Source organism: Eleutherodactylus coqui, chromosome 5 (genome assembly GCF_035609145.1).
Source record: "Eleutherodactylus coqui strain aEleCoq1 chromosome 5, aEleCoq1.hap1, whole genome shotgun sequence".
Lineage (NCBI taxonomy): Eukaryota > Metazoa > Chordata > Amphibia > Anura > Eleutherodactylidae > Eleutherodactylus > Eleutherodactylus coqui.
The window spans coordinates 218901616-218921862 of NC_089841.1; the positions used below are offsets into that span (position 1 = coordinate 218901616).

General features: G+C 44.0%; 1 protein-coding gene across 3 annotated transcripts in view; it reads right to left on the minus strand.

Annotated features, from left to right (window-relative positions):
• Positions 1–13675: 13675 nt before the first annotated feature.
• Positions 13676–20247, minus strand: part of SPATA6L (spermatogenesis associated 6 like) — a 39084-nt gene continuing 32512 nt past the window's right edge. For all 3 annotated transcript variants that reach the window (XM_066604237.1, XM_066604236.1, XM_066604238.1), the window contains exons 11-13: positions 17489–17610; positions 17214–17304; positions 13676–16234 (exon numbers count right to left, since the gene is read on the minus strand). In XM_066604237.1, the coding sequence (XP_066460334.1) occupies positions 16145–16234; positions 17214–17304; positions 17489–17610 (303 nt within the window). In that variant the 3' untranslated portion in view covers positions 13676–16144. The remainder of the gene's footprint in view (positions 16235–17213; positions 17305–17488; positions 17611–20247) is intronic.

Here is a 20247-nt window from a genome sequence, read left to right on the forward strand (position 1 = left end):
GCAATAACCGTCCATAGGCATGCTATGTTAACAGATTCTCCCCTGCCCACAAGGAGAAATCAACTGCGACTTTCACTCGCGGGGGAGAATCGCATCATGGCCTATTCATTGCGGAAAATCGTACAGACTGCTTCCATTGTAGTCAATGGAAGCAGTCTGTCCCGCTATATTCTGCGCTGTGAGCACAGCTGAAGTATCGCGGGAAATCGTGTCATCGCCCAGTGCTGGCGCGTCATGTGCTGCACTGCACATGCGTGCCAGCTCGCTGGCAGAGACTCTCTTCGCGGATCCAGGGAGGTGAGTATAGGGTCTCTGGTGGGCGCCGGGTCTGATTCCACTGTGAGATTTCGCAGGCAGAATCCAACCCGGTCATGGGCATGAGGCCTTTAGCTTCCAGCCAGCGTTGCAACAATTGATATCGATACCCTATTCACTATTATGGGTGACTTCAACATCTCCATTTATGCCAACAATCCTGCTGTTTACAAACTATCCTTAATTTGTACCCTAGCTCACTCCTCAGACGCCTCTTCTGACACCTTACAGGTTTTATCTCCGCTTCTTTCCTCTTCTCTGGATCTCATGCCAATACCTATACTCTAAATGTGCCATAGAAATGCAGCCTGTAAATAGAGTTTCAAAATTTCGGAAGTGACCGCTCTACGTGTTTTCCGCCTGTACTTAGTAATGAGCAGTTCCTAAAATTAGCTCATTTATCCCTTATTGATTTCGGCAGCCAACGTGGGTGAATTGTCCAGCTCCAAGGTTAATGAAAGTCTTATTTTAGAATTTCCTGCCTCGCACAGTCCACTGGCTGCTCACTGTGGTGCAATGAAGTGAAGAGAATAAGCAGTGATGCTTTCCGAACCCTGCTTCCCCATACATCACTTGCAGGACGGAGCTCATTGCAGACTATCTGTCATACGAGCAGCACATTTTCAAACAAAAGGATTTCAATCATTTTCCAGATGAATGACGATAACTGAAACAAAATATTAACATATCAAGCGGATCGTTAGCAGTTTGTAAAAAGGTTGGATACAAGATTCCCAATGGAAAGACAAAGATACCTCAGTTTCAGTCTCCCTGTAAGAAAGCACAATAGGTTACTCAAGAAGAACCGCAGCAGCTCGATCACCAACAAACTGTTGTTCCAGGTTTTGTTTTTGTCTAGGTTTCAGTTCCAAAAACAACTGGCATATTCAGCATCTGTGGGCACTTCCAGAACGTCCTACTCTGCAGCCGGCATCTGAGGCAACCTTCCTGAACCATCTCCATAATACACATGTTGTATGATGCACTTACAGTATGCAGGACAGCCCATCTGATCTAACAGTATGAGTGTGACATGGTGCACTATAGGTACCCAGGAGAGTGGCGCACCCTATAAGAGCCATATCCTTGTGCAAGTGTAGTACTAAGCAGCCACCCCCTGATTTATGGTGTGAGTGGCTGTTTTTAGTGCTAAGCAATCTCTGGCATTCCCAATGATCCCAATGATCTGCCAGCGCTCCAATCATATAGAAAGGATATGGGATGCCCGTTCTCAAATCACTGGGAGTCTTAGCGGTCAGATCGCCACCAGATTCCTATCCACTAGCATGTCGATAGGGAATAGGTTGAGCTCTTGGGATAACCCCTTTAAGTTGTGAAATACAACTCAGCTCTAGTTTCAGAATTAGGGTTCATTCATACGGGCGTACGTGTCCTGCATTTTACGCAGTACACAGCGAAGCGTATTTGCTGTGTATGCTAAATCCCCACAGCCCATACTGGTGCGTAATACGCGCATGAAAAAAAATGCAGGTGTGAGTGGCCCAATAGAAATTAATGGACTTTTAGCACTGCTTATTACGTAATACGTGGGTCACACACACTTGTGAGTCAGCCCTTAGACTTCATTCAGGATGCATTTTAGCACACAGTCTATGGTTTTTTGTCCCGAGTGTCCAACTACACTAGGCAGATGCTGAACAAGTGATAATAGAATGAGGTAGCCTTGTCTCAATTGGAACTGCTCAGTCTCATTTCCGACAAGCAGAGAAGACACTGAAACTTCAGAAGCAGCCGCTAACCACACCAGGGATCTCTCTGCATACACAAGGGGGCAGAGAGTGAAACCAGACTAAGCAGCTGTGACCCCCTCAGAATATTTAGGCTGGATCCACACGGGGCTGATTTGCAGCGGCATGTCTTCAATGGGCAGCGGAAAGCCCGTCTCCAAACCTGCACCGTTTGGTGCAGATTTTGAAGCTGTTTTATTGTGTGTTTCTGTGCGGAATTCACCCCCTCACTGAGAATAGGTGAATTCCGCAGCAAAAGGGGTGATAAAATTGACATGCCCTGCAACTGAATTCCACAACGCATGTCAATTTCCACATGGGTTTTGTGTGAATTATTTCCTCAGCTTGTGGACAAGATTTTCAAAATCTCACCCACTTTGCTTCTACTGCAAATGCAGCGGAATTTCCATGCCATGGGTCTGCATGGAAATTCCACGCTGTTAGGGCTTATTCAGACAAGCATATATCGGTTGGGTTTTCACGCCCGGCCGATATACGCTGCCCCTCTCTGCAAGGGGAGGAGGCGAGCCTCTCTGCCCCTCGCCCGTGTTTGCAATGGGAGGGGGTGGGAAACTTAGCTCTGCCCATGTTCCGCCCCTCCCATTGCAAGCAGGCGAGGGGCTGGGAGAGGGGGTGGGAGCTCAGTGCACTAGCTCTCGGCCAGGCCCGCCTCCTCTCCTTGCAGAGAGGGACAGTGTATATTGGCCGGGCGTGAAAACTGGGACGATATACGCCTGTCTGAATAAGCCCTGAGGTCCAGGAGACCAGGGCGTCGTCCAGTCTCCTGATTCTGCTTCCAACAGTCAGAGTTACTGTGCCTGGCTCCTCCACTCAGCTTGGGAGGATTTGTAATCAAGCTTCCTATTTAAACCATACAGTCTGTACATATGATGCCTGCTATTAATGTCACTTCCAGTGTTTGCTTGCTAGCACCTATCTCAGTCTGTGTCTGCATGCAGTTTGTTCTTTTTCCCACATTCTTGCGTGCCTACTTCTGGGTTCTGTCTGTCTATACCTTATATATGTTATTGCTGCTCAGGTCTTCTTCCGGTCCACTATGTTTGCTCCTGCAGGCTTGTTGCAGTGACCCTGGATTCCCCCACCACCAGGTAGGGAGGGACATCTAGGAGCCAGGGTCAGGAAAGACAGGAGTACCTCCAGGACAGGGATACCTCATCCGTCTTGATCAGGGTAAGATCCATTTCTATTCCTGCACTGAGTTCTCACACTTGACCTGCCGTCGTCTAAGTGTCAGCTGTCTTCCCAGACAAGTGGCTCCATTTGGCAGGGAGACACAGTGGATCAACTAAATCATAACACGCGCGAATCTACTCCGTCTGGACCCGCACTGAAAATAATACCATGTCCTGATCTACTAATTGCCAACAAAGATCTTGAATCAGCAATAAGGTACATTGGTAGTTCCAAAACTTTAGGAGCTGCGATGGTTAAACTGTGCCATTTTGTAATTAATATGATTTTGGATGCAGAATAATTTAGGCATTCCTGATCTTTTTCCTTTTAACCTTGGATGATCTGACAAAATGGTATAAGGCATTACGTACATATCAATTAATATTTTATGAAACTGGATGTTACATTTTGTATAGAAAGAGATCTCAGTATACCAGGAGTTGGTACAATGCTACATTTGGTAAGAGATACTTTATTTTCCCATTATTGTATCCTTTACATAAAGCATAAAGGTCAGGAAGATTAGAGTTTATGATTTGCTTAGAATAGAAAAGTTGAAGAGGATTCAAGCCTGGCTTCCTCATAAAGCACTGGGTGATAATTAGACTGTCAGGGATTTGGCATCCTCCTTGATCAAACTCGCTACAGTTTCCTTTAATCTTGAGTTTCACCTACAGAGATAGAAGACGAGCAGCAACCGAAAACAGGATCTTTTCTACGTTTTGAGAAATTACAGAAACATAGAAAATTGATGGCAGAAAAAGATCACATGGTCCATCTAGTCTGCCCTATATACCATATATCTGTAGCAAACATTCATTGGTTGAAAGTATATTGCAGGTAGTATTTTCCCAAGGCACTGTAATATACTAATGTATATGTGTTCCTGTATACAGAGCGCCATCCTTTCAATTCCTTTTTTAACCCCTTATTAACGGCCCAACAGTGTTTTTACTTCCTGCCATTGCAGGACGTGTATGGAGGGAGATAGCGCCGCTATCTCCCTCCATACAGTGCGGGCGTCAGCTGTTTATTACAATTGACACTCACGGGCAATGGCCGCGATCGGCTGTACGGCCGATCGCGGCTATTAGCCTTTTAAATGCCACTGTCAATTCTGACAGCGGCAATTAAATCCCCCAAACGATATTCGGGGGTCCCATACGACCCCCCCAGCGGTGAGATCGGGGGAGCCGTGCAGGTGTCAAGGCAGCCGGGGGCCTTCTAAAAGGCGCCAGGGCTGCCTTGGGAGACTGTCTATCAAGCCATCCCCGTGGGGTGGCTTGATAGACTGTCTGTCAAAAAGCCTGTCAAAAATAAATATATTTGGCTCAGAACTTAGTTGCCCTAGGGCTAATTTCCATGGGCGGATTTCCGCCACGTTGCCCCACAGCTATTAGGTTCTATTGAAGTCAATGGAAGCCGTCCATCACGGCATCTTCCGCTGTAGTACAGCGGAAGATAGCGTGAAAATGCTTCCCCGCCTACCGCCAGCCACGTCATATGATGCGGCCGGCGCGTCATGTGCCGCTGTGGGTGTGTCACATGACGCGGCCGGCGCATCATGCACTCTACTGCGCATGCGCTCCGGAGCGGTATGCGGGACATTGGGCGGTGGATCCAGAGGTAAGTATGGGGTCTCTGGGGGGGGCGCCATGACGGACTCCACTGCGGAATTCTGCTTGCAGAGCCCGTCACGGCAGTGTGCACTAGGTCTTAAAGGGAATCAGTCAGCTTGAAGATGCTGTCCAAACTTCAGACATCATGTTATAGAGCAGGAGGAGCTGAGCTGACTGATATATAGATTTATGGGGAAAGATTCAGTAAACCTTTATTATATTCATTTATACCTCTGCCCATTCTGAGCTTGAACAGTCCAATGGGCGGAGCTATCAGTATATACAGGGGCATACAGTTATATCACTAAAAGCTCCGCCCATTGGACTGTTCAGCTCAGAGCGTGCAGAGGTATAAATGAATAAAATATAAGCTACACTGAATCTTTCCCCATAAAACTATATATCAATCTGCACAGCTCCTCCTTCTCTACAACCTGATGCCTGCAGTTTGGACAGCATGTTTGAGAGGTTCCCTCTAAGTGCATTTTTAACTCCTTTGACTTGCGGAATCCATGCTGGGAACTCACTAGGGAGATCCGCAAATCAAGCCGTCAATGGAGATGCATTGGCGTTTCCAAATGGATTAAAACAAGCAGATTTGATTTGAGGACCTTTTGGTCCAGAAAACAAATCGCAGCATGCTCCATTTTTGAGTGGATCCTGCACTGATGGCTTCCTTGGAGTCAATGGAAGCCATCCAATCTGCGGCACAGCTGTGGATGACACTGCGGACATGCTGCGGATCCGCGGGAAAGCAGGAGATTTAAAAAGAAAACTGTACTGCTCATGTTCGACGGTGAACCATTGGGACCATGCGCAGTACAGCGAACCCAGAAGTGGAGGGATCCGTGCGGATGCCAATGCCGGGGATTGCAGGTAAGCAAGGCTCACTGGCCGCAGGCAGTGCTGGATTCTGTGTGGGATTCCCTGCATAGAGTTCACGTGTGCCATAGACATGAGGCCTTAGGCTAATTTCACAAGGCCAGTTTAATATTGGGCAGTGAATCATGTCCGGATATCATTCTCGCCAACATGCGATTTTGCTGCGGATGTGAGGCGGTTTAGTATCAAAACTGCCTCGCATCACTTCAGGGAAATAGCAATCGTGGAGTGCCGCCCATTGTTTTCAACGGGAGACCTCGCATCGCAATGCTGCCCCCGGCCCCATTGAGAACAATGGGCGATGCAAGGGCACACCAAAAGAATGGGGTTCATATTCATGCGAGATTTGTGCATCCTGCGCAATTTTCTCGGCTGTGTGAAAACGGCCTTAGTGACATAACTCATATAATCTAGATCCAAGAAGTCATTTACCTTTTTGTGTTCCGGCAGTTATAGCTATTTTTTTTTCTGGCAATGTACAAGACCTTGTATTATGCGGGATGAGTAGAACACATTTTGGGTACATATAATACATTGAATAACTTTTATTATTTTTTTGCTGGGGAGCAATGGAAAAAAAGGTTATTTCACTATTGTTTTTGGGATTTATTGTTACGGCATTCACCATGTGGTATAAATATTATATTACTTCTATTCATTACAATTACAACAATACCAAATTAAAGAGGTTTTATTATGTTTTACTACTTTTACACAATATAAACACTTTCTTTTACTTTACTTTTTATTACACACGCATAGAAGAAGGATGTCTAAACAATTGTTTACATTTCCATCGTGTCAAAGCCCCCATTTCTGTTTATCCCGGTTCTGACCTCTGCCTGTTTTCCGACTATCCTGAGCTCGGCTACGCTATTGGACTTCGTTATTTGCCTGCTTTCTGCCCTAACCTTTGCCCAGATACAGTTACTGATGTTGTGCTGCCGGCCCTGACCAATGATGGTTATACCGACTAGTCTCAGGTCACACTGCCAGGTACTGCACCTCGGTATGTGCAGTAGACACTACCTCTGAGAGTCACGGCTTGGAGGCCCCGCAGCGGAAAGCCAAATCCTACTTGGAGGGGTCAACGGTGAAAATCAGGATTCCCCAAGTGCTGCCTCCTTTGATAGCCCAAAGCCAAGTCAGTGTGTCACGAAGTGGATCCCCAATCCTCCCTGCATCTGCTTTTATCTGTCTAGCACCGTATGCATGTTCTACCAATAATCTGAGACTACCTCCACCACAATCCAAACCTCTTTCTTCCGTCTCCAAGATTTTTCTCATGCTGTAATATCTCAAAGTTTTAAGTCTGCCCTAAAACACATCTTTTTAGGCAGGACTATCATATTCCCTAAATGATTTAACGGCTTTCCTCACGCCCCTCTTTTACATTATTCCTCAGAACCTCATTACTACTTTCAGTAACCCCCGTACTTCATGGACCCCAATGCACTTCATATCTCTACATACACATACTGGCTGGGGACTGGTTCATGCAGCTTTATGTATACAGGCCTATTTAGTAAAGGATGTCTGGACCATTGTACAGAACATGTGCTTTTACCTCTTGAGTCCATCCTTATTCCCTTACAGACTGTAAGGCCGGCTTCACACTGACGATAGGCTATCTTGCGTTGCGTGAGTGAAAAAATTATTTTCCATGGCTTGATTCTCATTTGTGATGCCTTCACTGCACACTCACAGCGCTAAGAAACATTTAGCGCCATCACTCATTTTTTTTCAATGGGGCCAGCGCTGGCCCCATTGAAAGCATAGGGAGTACATTGCGCTCCCCTGCCACAGCTGTGACAGCCATGACAGGGAATTCCTTCATCCCCACGGGACCGCGGGGATGAAGGAATCCCCTGCTATAGCTGTCACAGCTGTGGCAGAGGACCGCTATGCTATCCATTGCTTTCAATGGGGCCAGCGCTGCTGCGGCCCCATTGAAAGCGATGGGATGCAGGCAACCCCCGCAGCAATGATTTTCATGAAAGGACTTGAAATATAAGCCCTTTCCTGAAAATCATTCCTAGCTGTAAAGAAAAGAAAAAAAATTAACTCACCTAAAAAAGCTGTTTTTAACTCACCTAAAAAGGTTCTTCTCTCTGTCCCCAACAGTCATCTTCAGCCTTCTGGAGGCCGGGGATTGAAAAATTCCCGCCCCCAGAAAGTGCTGCCTCTGATTGGTTACAGCGCTCTGCCAATCAGAGCAGCACCCAGCCATCATTGAATGACAGCTCTGCGCTGCCTGTGATTGGTCACAGTGCCCAGGCATTCATTGATGATGCTGAGCGCTGTGACCAATCACAGGCAGCGCTCAGCTGTCATTTTTTTAAACTTTTCTTTACAGCTAGGGATGATTTTTCAGGGAAGGGCTTATATTTCAAGCCCTTCCCTGAAAATCATTGCTGCGGTGGTTGTCTGCAATCCATTGCTTTAAGTGGGGCTGCAGCAGCGTTGGCCCCATTGCAAGCAATGGGATAGCATCGCAGACCTCTGCCACAGCTGTGTCAGGGGAGTGCGATGTACTCTCTATGTAGCTGGCGCCGGCCCCATTGAAAACAATGGGAAATAGCGCTGATTTTTCTTAGCGCTGTGAGTGTGCAGTAAAGGCATCGCATATGAGAATGAGACCATTGAAAATCATTGATTTCATTTTCATGCGTTTTCACTCACTCCTCGCATCGCAAGATAGCCTATCGCCAGTGTGAAGCCGGCCTAACTCCTGCGCACAGAAAATTCATTATTTGTTTGAAATATTAATAAATTTGTTACTCTGTAATCTCTGATTTAGTCTATTCATGTACCTTCTGAAATACATTGGCACTATATATTTAACCCCTTAATACCACAGGACGTAACTGGCAGGGTGGTAGTTAATGCAACAGGATGTAAACATATGTCTTGAGAATGGCACAGGCTCAGAAGTGAGCCTGCGCCATCCTGCAGAGGGAACCAGCTTTGACTGATAGCCGGTCTCGTGCTGCAACAGCGGGGATCGGTGACAACACTGATCCCTACTGTTAACCCCTTACATGTCATGATCAATGTAGATGACGGCATGTAAAAGATTTACAGCAGGAATGTGCTCCCTCTGTGATGTCATTGGCCCTCTGCTATATGATTACGGAGGGCCAATGGGCTACCATGGTATCTGGATGCCAGGCACTGGTGTCCAAGCCTGCCATGGCCTGTGATCGCTATTGTAATGTTCTGCAATGCATTATCATAGCGATCAGAGCTTTTCTGGTTCAAATTTCCTAAAGGGATGTAAAAGGAATGTAAAAAATATAATGTAAAAAAAAGTTTTTGCGCACTTTCCCTGCTTTGTATAAAAAAAAAAAAATTAAATCCACATATTTGGTATCATCGTATCCGTAACGACCTGTATAATAAATTGACCACACTATTTATCCTGCACAAAAAAAACATAAAGGCCCCTTAAGAAACAGAGGCAAATGCTGCTTTTGTTCATTGTGCCTCCCAAAATGTCGTAATAAAATCAAAAATACACGTAATAGTGTGACTTTTTGCGCTGAGAAGGTTGCGCTATTGTATACAAATCTGTGCTTTTTACTGTATTTTTTGCACTGGCATTCAGATTGGCGCATCGCGAGAAAAATTTGCGCAATTTTGTCACCCATGTGAAAGCAGTCTTAGGGCTCTTTCACACGGGTGCATATATGCTATGTTTTCACACCCGGTTGTATATATGCTACCGATGGGAAGCATTGGTTTCCAATGCATTCGTTCACATGGGGGAATATGTGGTGCGTAAAAGCGTAGAACCGTGAAAAATGGAACATGCGCAACTATAGGCGCTGACACATATACGTTGGGCAAACAGATTGTCCTGGAACTATCTTTTGGCCAATATACAATGGCGGGTCCCACAGACTTCTATGGAAGCAGAGGGAAAAAAAGGAGTGGGAGGCATTTTTGCAGCGTCCAATGCAGCGAAAAGCTTACAGGTGCCTCTATGTAGGCATTAGAGGTCAACTCCGAAGATCTAAGCCGAGCAAGGGTTTTCCAGAGTGCGACTTTTTTTTTTTTCGCTAAAAACCACACATATGGTCGTGTGAATGGGTGAGAAAATGCTAATTACCCTGGCAGAAAAAAAGTCCTTTCATGCGATTTTACGGCGCCAGTGAAAACACGTAAAAACTGCTACGCCCGTGTGAAAGAGCCCCAGCACTAAGGTATTCTCCCCTCTGCATCTGCCTCTCCCTTTCAGAGAAGACCTTGTGTTGAACTCATGAATTTCTATACTCTGGTAATGCAAAATGTTGTTTCTGGGAACATACTCCAGTGACTCATTTACTATGTTTAGTGTCTCTGGTCGGATGTCTGCGCTGCACTTCTGCCTTATTAGCTTATAGCAGACATTTTTTTGTGAATTTTTATGTATTAAAGATCAATTTATTCACTTAATGACTTTTTTATTACTCGGCGTTGCTCATGTGGCTAATTCACTTGGTGATCTGAACATTCTGCATGTTAATCCCACAGTGGTTTCCACCCGTGCCCGCAGCCATGATGCCAAAAATGACAGCATACTCACCTGTCCGGAGCTGCATGTCTCCCCTCCGTCGCTGCCAGATCTTCTTACTTCAGAACGCTGGGATGTGCTTAGCACGCTGGCAGCATGGGGAGCTGGGAGGGTTAAGTGTTGGCTTGTCATGGCGGCACTTACCAAGCTCCTTTCCCAGAGGGATGACACATAGCCAAGGCCAGAGCAGGACTGTAGGCCAACGTTGACACCCTAAGGATAGGGAATGCCAATAAACAGGATGATGGGGGTAGTAGTTGTCACTGGGGATGCCACCGCTCCTACATACCGGTATGCTACACGGTGGAGAATAAGTACAGACACAGATTTCTAGTGCCTTGGGTCCCCAGCTAGGGCCCGGTATGAGCTTTACTTGAATAAAACGTGCAATAAACAATGTTTTCAAGGCAGCCTAGGTACAATCTTCCCAGTGCAGGTTAAAAAAAAGAGGTCAGAGGTCAGAGGATACACAGGATAAAATGGTCCTACAGTCAACGTTATCTGTCAGGTACCCCTCCTGGACAGGGAGCATTCTGGAGGAGGAAGGGGGTAGCGGTCACTCCACAGACATTCTGGCAATATTTAATTGACTTTCAGTATTTGCACCTCGCACTTGGAGACACGTGGGTGTAACTTGCTAGCGTACTTCTACGTGGGGATCCTGGCTTTGGATGACCACATAGGAATTTTAAGCAGTGGAAGAATTGTCTTGTACCTCTGCACTGGCCTTGTCAGGGAAAGTGATTACTTACAAAGGCTCGCTCTCTGATTTGGGACTCACTTCACTCACATCCACAATTCTGTTGCTACGGGGTATCTCCTCCTCCATCTTCACCACAAGGAAGCTGAAGGTGCTTTCATGTAGCTCTGTGTTAGCACTCTCTGGTCCCAGACAAGATGGAACTCCCAGTGAAGATGGATCTCTCTTCCCGCTCTCAAACATTCCTATTCATACCTTCTCTCATACAACATGACAGACTGATACATTTACATGCAGCCAATGATTTTATGAAAGTTAACCTCTCAAGCGCCGCAGCTGTGAACACACATACTGGATATAAAAAGGACAAGCTTTGCCCAGTGCATCCACATAAGACAAACATGTATGACATTAATGGAGGGGACCAGGATAAGGTTCTGGCATACTACACCCACTTTTTTCTCTTTTATCTCCTGCTCTCCTGCGGATCCATGGCATAGCACAAAAACAGCTGCGGGTGTGCCACGGGTCTGGACAGCTTCCATTGACTTCAATAGAAGCCGTGGGAACCGTCCGTGTGGGAGAACCGCAGGAAAATGGAGCATGCTGCGATTTCTTCCCACGCATGCAACCTGCATGCCGGGAAGAAATCACATCCACATGCATTTATTTGCCCTGCGAGTGCTAATGCATCCCAATGGGCTTCTGGAGCTGTGGATCTCCAATGAGGGAGACACACGCGGATTTCATAATTAAAATCCGCACGTGGACATTGGGCCTTACTGTTATTGTTAGTATTAGCTTTTTCAGCAATATGTGCTACAGTTGCTTTTCTCTTGGGCACCCATCAAGTTGTCACTGGTTCCCTGATTGTCCTTCCTTGGACCACTTTTGGAAGGTATTCACCACTGCATACCAGGAACCCCACAAGATCTGCCATTTTGGAGATGCTTTGACCCAGTCTGGTGACAACTTATAGGGAACAATGAATGTAGAACAAGTCTTACAGTAATAGTTAGCCCTTTTAAGACTTAGACTTAAAGCTTCATGAGTCCACCCTCACACATGAACGCGGCAAAGCGCCCCGATTTAAATCGCAGCGCTTTGCCGCGTTTTACTTTAGCTTTCGGCCTCAGCATAGCTTTTGCCAACGCCGGCTTCTAGCATTCCTCATCATTGATTATGAGCGCTAAATGCCCTAAAATAGAACAGACTCGACTTGAAGATTGCAGCACTGAAAAGTGACGCAATCGCGCGGCTGTTGGAGAGGCTCCATTGAAAACAATAGGAGCCTTTGACAGCGTTTAGCGCTGCGCTAAATGCTGAAAAAAGCATCTGTGTGAGGGAGGCCTTACAGACCCAATTGGTAAACTAGGGCTGTATATACAAATATGCATATATAGTGGAGATCAAATATACATCCGCATGCCTGGTATCAGAAACAGATACAAGAAAAGAATAAACAGTGGTGCAAGCATTCTAGTATAACCAGCAATAACTCGCTGTCCGCAGGTTGTCTAGCCATCACATTTTAACCTTTGTCACTCAGTTCCTTACACTTGGCCATTTCTCCTGCTTCCAGCACATCAACTTCAAGAACTGACTGCCTACTTGCTGCCTAATATATCTTACTCTGCTGGCATCGCCTGCCCATGTGCCAGTTATTTAATGCTATGGCTAGATATAGATATAGTGCATTACCAATCGTATGGTATGATAGTATGAGTTTCTACTCCGCACGGCTAATTGCAGAGTTCAGCACCTCCCTGCTCTGACAGTTTATTAAGATAGCTACTCTATTTGCAGCGCTTCCTCATACAACTAGGGGGATACAGGAATAGAATTATCAGAACACAATTACTGACTGTGCGATTACTGCTTGCAGATGCCTGGTGTCTGACAATAAAAGGATTTTCCAGTTTCATGAAAAGAAAGCTTCATCATTCTATAATAAAATTATGTTGAACTTTCACAATGCTCAAGTTAAAACCTGCTGCTTGCTGTCAGTGAAAGAAAATCCTCTTGCTCTCCCGAGGCGGGGGATTGACCGCAGTGGTCATGTGATTAGCTGCCATGAGGCAAAGGGAAGAGTGATGCAGAGCGGTTAATGACAGAGGTACTTACGCCATGGTTTTTTGCATCTGACTGCATTCTCATGTCCTGCAATGGTTATAGTAATCACAGGCTCAGGGTCGCTGGGCTAAACAGCAGCTTGGGTCCCCCCTGGGACATCCCATAGTAGCTGCTATGGCTGCACGGCGGTACTTATGCCCATAAATGACATCCAAACAGTCTTCTGTGGCATTTATAGACCTAGTTACACGCCGCATGGCCAAGTTAGTAGAGACACTCATTTACTAGTAGGACATTGTGACAAGGTCCAGCTTTCTCTTGGTGCTCCTGTTTGCACTGTTGTGTTAACGAGAAGTTTGAACGAATTGTGAGCAACAAGCATCCCGTGTAAATGAGGTTAGTAGGAGGAAAGGAGCCTCAGAAGTGGAGAAAGAAGCACTTTTTCTGGTAAGATATAACAAAGTGTCTTATATTCAGCTCTACAGCAGTGACCATTTAAAAGTGGCTCCAATGTAGAACTTCACTTTCCGCCTGCAAAACAAGTTTATAAACACAGCATGCCACAAGTATTTTAGTTATTTTTATTGTCATTCAGCATTCTTGGTTTGTGATGTATAAAATATATTAAAGTTGATTTAAAAAATACAAAAGTGACAAGTAGAGAATAAATATTGGTATTATGTAATGTAGGAACACGCTGTTATGTACTCTGTGGGTTGCATATATTCAGTACATGCAGTTAAAGCTCCCCGGGTGATCACTTTAGTCCTGAGCAAAAAATAAATAAAAATGTACTGGTAACTTTAACTCTTTGTCTACTGCTAAAAGGTACTTTTTGATCCAATTTACCATTAAAGCAGGACGCAACTGGACAAAGGAATGGCGCAGGCGTCTTTGATTCCATCCTGTTGGAGGACGAGATCAAGATGGACCCTACAGATTTATCTTTTTACAAGTCAGTAACAACAGGATGAATCAGGATAGCTCTGATGTTGTATATCTTAAGTATAACATTTTTTAGAAATTTTGATCAGTGGTGGTCCGGGTGCTAAGACCCCACCGATTGCAGAAATGAGGGCGCAGAAGTGCTAAGCTGAGCTCTGTACTCCTTTACTTCTCATCATCTTTCCTCGGAGACAGACTGGTGTATTAGTTCATAGACAGTCTATAGATCTATACATTGCTCAATGATCTCTCCAAGGAAAGCCAATGGGAATGAAGGGGCATAGCACTCACCCTCTTATCTTGATTAGCCTCATGAAGGGTCGATAAGAGAACCACCAGAAAGCTTGCTGTAACATCATGTATTTTTGTTAGCCATTAAAAGGTATCATATCTACAAGATGACTTGGTTTCTCTTATCGAGAACAATCACACTGTGCCTTGTATTCACACACATTGTTTAAAAATGAATTGTGCCTTGATTTCCTTAAACTTTGCTCTCATCAAAGTACCCCCCCCCCCCCAGCACATAGCAGTGATCACAGAATTTATTTTTTTGCCTAAATAAATCCATATTCATCACAAACTTGCTTTTTTTGTCCATTTTCAAAAAAACTGTCAATATGGGTGGTGTAGGACTGATATCTTTGTATCAGTAAGTGTGGCCATTTTCAGTGATTTCTATATGGATTTGGTCCCTTTTCAGTGAATTGTTTGTGTAGGGACTTGCAAGACGTGAGTACTAAATAATATCTCTTTGTGACTGTATATTTACTTTATGCAGTCATGAAGGGATTAAGAAGTTTAAAAGAAACAATACATTTCAATAGGAAGCAAAAGTATGCTTTCTCCTTAGGGAGAGCACCTAGAAGGTGTGAAGAGTCTTGCAAGGCCATGCATGCTCCTCTGGGAAATTTATGCAAATGAGAAGATGGAAAAATGTCTCAATAGTGCTACCTATTCTGGAGAGGTCTCTGGATTTGTCATATATTCTCAGTCTTTGTGAAAAGGTCTGACATTGGCTTACAGGAATGCTGCTTTCTAACAGGTCCTTGTGTAGAGGTATTGTTAAACCTTTCCAATAGCCTACATTTCTCAGAGGAGCATGCATGGCCTTATAAGTCTCCTCACACCCTCTAGGTGCTCTCCCTAAGGAGAAACCATACCGTTTCTAACTTACATCTATAGGCCTCTAACGCAACCAAGCTGGCAACCTACTGCACACTGTTAAAGGCCAAAAAAACCCAAACAGTCTGTCTGTGCATAGCTATCTTTTCCTTTTCAGAGTGTATTGTGGCTTTGGCTCATATTCCCAGTCTGTTACAAGGCTTGTAAAAAGGTCCGAAATTGACTTGCAGGAAGGTTGCCTCCTAACAGGTGGCGCTGTAGAGGCATTGTTCCATCTTCCCATTTGCAATAGGAAGCAAAAAACATGATGTGCAACTGGCCTTAAAGGGGTTGTCCCGCGGCAGCAAGTGGGTCTATACACTTCTGTATGGCCATATTAATGCACTTTGTAATGTACATTGTGCATTAATTATGAGCCATACAGAAGTTATCAAAAGTTATTCACTTACCTGCTCCGTTGCTGGCGTCCTCGTCTCCATGGTTGCCGTCTAATTTTCGCCGTCTAATGGCCAAATTAGACGCGCTTGCGCAGTCCGGGTCTTCTTATCTTCTCAATGGGGCTCCGTGTAGCTCCGCCCCATCACGTGCCGATTCCAGCCAATCAGGAGGCTGGAATCGGCAATGGACCGCACAGAAGCCCTGCGGTCCACGGAGGGAGAAGATGCCGGCGGCCATCTTCACCGGGTAAGTAAGAAGTCACCAGAGCGCGGGGATTCAGGTAAGCGCTGTCCGGTGTTCTTTTTTAACCCCTGCATCGGGGTTGTCTCGCGCCGAACGGGGGGGGGGGGGGGGGGGGTTGAAAAAAAAAAAAAACGTTTCAGTGCGGGACAACCCCTTTAATGGTAATGCAGCTATTTAGTAGAAGCCACAGTTGTGGTAGAGTTAGTTCCCAGTGACATTTTGATTGATTGTTCATAGACTTTACATAAATAAACACGATGTGTAATTGAATATTCTAGTTTTCATCAAATCACATCCAAGTTTTATGCTAGTCTTCCAGTTTCTCTTTCAAACTGCTGTTCAGTGATCTCCTTGATGATCTCTCAAGAATACGATCCACTTCACTCTTGGATATATCCTAAAAGCACATGTAAAATTGATTATGGTAAAAGAGAAGACATTTGGTAGCTTAGGACTCTCTATTACCACCTCATATACACTGTATGTATTTGTTACAGATGTATAAGTGATATCAGACCCAACACACTGTATGTAGGAGGTATTCCTGAGTAATAAAGCTTCCAATATTAACAAGTTAACTGAAAAGTACATCTAATGATTACATTCTCAATACGTCATATCATAATGTACATGATGAAACTGTTAGAAAATGCAATGAATAACTAAACCTACATTTAAAGAGGTATTCCTGAAGCTTCAATATAAGCCACCATACAGGCATGCCTCACCCATAGGGTCCTACTGTAAAGAATTGCAGGATCCGCTGCATTTAAAAGTGCTTTAAACAGGGTATTCAGACATAAAGCACAGCCAGACAGAGGCCAAAAGGCTGCTCTTTTTTTAGAAAAATGAAGGAAAGGGTAAAAGGATGTCACGGTCAGGGGTGGATATGTTAAAATTAAAATTTTCACTTTGTCTATTTTTCCTTAATAGGCTAGAAAGTACGGTTACTTGTCTAAGAAATCTGACATTGATTTGCAGGAATGCCGCCTTCCAATAGGTGGCGCTGCAGAAATATTATTCCATCTTGTCATTTGCATATTTCCCAGAGGAGCATGGATGGCCTTATAAGTCTCCTCACTTACCTTCTAGGTGTCTCCTTAAGGAGAAACGATACCCTTCCTGACTCATGTCTATAGGCCTCTCACTAGCCAAGCCAAAAACCTGCTGCACACTGATGAAGGGGTAATCACCCCGAAACAGCTGTCTGTGTATGGTTATTCTGGCTAAGGCTTGTTTAAGAAGTCTGACATTGACTTGCAGGAATGCTGCCTTCCAATAGGTGGCGCTGCAGAGGTATTGTTCCATCTTCCCATTGCTTATGTCTATAATGGTAGCATATCAGCAACATCATCGATAGACAGAGTTATACTTACTAAGGATAGTATTTGTTTGGCACTATAGGTGGATAAAAGATTACGCACTCGATTGTGTATCACTTCCCAGGTGTTATTCTCAGGTCTCAGCCTAAAATACAAAACATGCAAAAATAAGGATCCATATTGAACACTTGCACGTGACGCACAGCGCCGCCGTCATATATGCTTGACTAGTAGCAAATAGTATGAAAGAAAACAAGCAGCTCTTAGATCATTTCAGATGAGTGACCTCAGGGTTTGACTTCACCACTGTATGTCATGTAAATACAGACCGTTCCCTTGTAGGTCTCCTGAGAGCTGGGCTTGTTCTTAAATCATGGGAGGAATATGCACTGGAAGTGAAAGGGGCATCCAGAGATGATTCACTGTCAAGGTCAGCTATGTCCAGGCAGTCCTGTGCAAGACATTTAGGATTTAGATTTATGTAAACTACTACAGAAAAAAACAATATTACATTTTGAAGCACAAAAATATTATCCATTTAGTTTACTTATGCAAATACAATAAATGTACTACAAAAAGTCTGATTTTTGGTCAATCACTTCCTGTCTGCCGTATGTAAATACCTTTTTGACACAGAATAAGCCATATTCTCACACCACAACTTTGAGCAACACAAAGGGTGCCCTGAAATATCCAGACTGTACTGTAAGTGACTACATTTACAGGATTAACCCCTTAGTGACGAAGCCTGTTTGCGCCTTAGTGACGGAGCCAAATTTTGGAAATCTGACATGCGTCGTTCAACGTAGCATAACTCCATAAAGGCTTTACATAGCCAAGTGATTCTGACATTGTTTTTTCGCCACATGTTGTACTTCATTTAGGTTGTAAAAAGAGACCGATATAATTTGTGTATATTTATTAAAAGTACCAATATTGGAAAAATTTTGAAAAAATTGTCATTTTTTCACATTTTCAACCATAATAGCTCAAATATGTCCAAACATACTGTACAAATTTTTGATAAGATACATATTTCCATCTGTTTACTTTATTCTGAATGCACACTTGAAAAACTTTTGTATTTTTTTAACCATTTAGAGGACATACAAATTTAACATTACTTTTCAGCATTTTGAGGAACACTTTGCTTTCCTGCACCAAACCAAGTTTGCAAAGGCTCATAAGTGTCAGAATAATAGATACCCCCTCAAATGACCCCATTTTAAAAACTACACCCCTTAATGTAGTCACTAAGGGGTGTCATGAGTATTTTGACCCCACCAGTTTTTTTCTGGAATTAATTCAATTTAGAGGAGAAAAAATAAAATTTCATATTTTTGCAAATATGTCATTTTAAAGACATATTTTTTTCCTATAGAGCCCATGAAAATGAGGATTTACACACCAAAATGGATACCCCCGTTTCTCCCGTGTTCAGAAACATACCCATTGTGGCCCTAATCTTATGTCTGGATGCACAATGGGACCCAAAATGAAAGGAGTAGTCGGTGTCTTTCAGAACATAAATTTTGCTTGAAGGCGTTTTAGGCCCCATAGCACATTTGTAGAGCTCTTGAGCGGCCAAAACCAAAGAGAGCCCCCACAAGTGACCCCATTTTGAAAACTAGACCCCTTAACGAATTTATCTAGGGGTGTACTGCCCATTTTGACCCCACAGTTTTTGAAAGAATTGAAGCAAAGCAAAAGGAACAAATGTGATTTTCGTTTTTTTGGCAATTCTGTCATTTTAAAAACAGCTTTTTTTGTACAGCACACACATGAATGAAGACTTGCACCCCAAAATAGATACCCCTGTTTGTCCCGTGTTCAGAAACATACCTATTGTGGCCCTAATCTTTTGTCTGGATGCACAACGGGGACCAAAACGAAAGGAGTAGTCGGTGGTTTTCAGAACATAAATTTTCCTTGAAGGCGTTTTAGGCCCCATAGCACATTTGTAGAGCTCTTGAGCGGCCCAAATCAAAGAGAACCCGCACAAGTAACCCCATTTTGAAAACTAGACCCCTTACCGAATTTATCTAGGGGTGTACTGCCCATTTTGACCCCACAGTTTTTGAATGAATTCAAGCAAAGCAAAAGGAAAAAATTGTGATTTTTGTTTGTTTGTCAATTCTGTCATTTTAAAAACAGCTTTTTTTGTACAGAACACACATGAATGAAGCCTTGCCCCCCAAAATGGATACCCCCGTTTCTCCCGTGTTCAGAAACCTACCCATTGTGGCCCTAATCTTATGTTTGTATGCACAACGGGACCCAAAATGAAATGAGTAGTCGGTGTCTTTCAGAACATAAATTTTGCTTGAAGGCGTTTTAGGCCCCATAGCACATTTGTAGAGCTCTTGAGTGGCCAAAACCAAAGAGAACCCCCACAAATGACCCCATTTTGAAAACTAGACCCCTTAACGAATTTATCTAGGGGTGTACTGCCCATTTTGACCCCACAGTTTTTGAAAGAATTGAAGCAAAGCAAAAGGAACAAATTGTGATTTTCGTTTTTTTGGCAATTCTGTCATTTTAAAAACAGCTTTTTTTGTACAGCACACACATGAATGAAGACTTGCACCCCAAAATAGATACCCCTGTTTGTCCCGTGTTCAGAAACATACCTATTGTGGCCCTAATCTTTTGTCTGGATGCACAACGGGGCCCAAAATGAAAGGAGTAGTCGGTGGCTTTCAGAACAGAAATTTAGCATGAAGGGGATTTAGGCCTCATTGCCTACTTGTAGAGCCCTTGAGCGGCCAAAACGACAGAGAGCCCCCACAAATGACCCCATTTTGAAAACTAGACTCCCTAACGAATTTATCTAGGGGTGTACTGTGTATTTTTACACTATAATTTTTGAATAAATCTAAGCAAAGCAGTAGGAGAAAAATTACAATTTTCATTATTTCGGCAGTTGTATCAATTTAAAAACAGTTTTTTTTGTACAGCACACATAGGAATGAAGACTTTCACCCCAAAATGGATACCCCTGTTTGTCCCGTGTTCAGAACCATAACCCTTGTAACCCTAATCTACTTAAAGGACACATGGCTAGGCCTATAATGGAAGGAGCACCCGT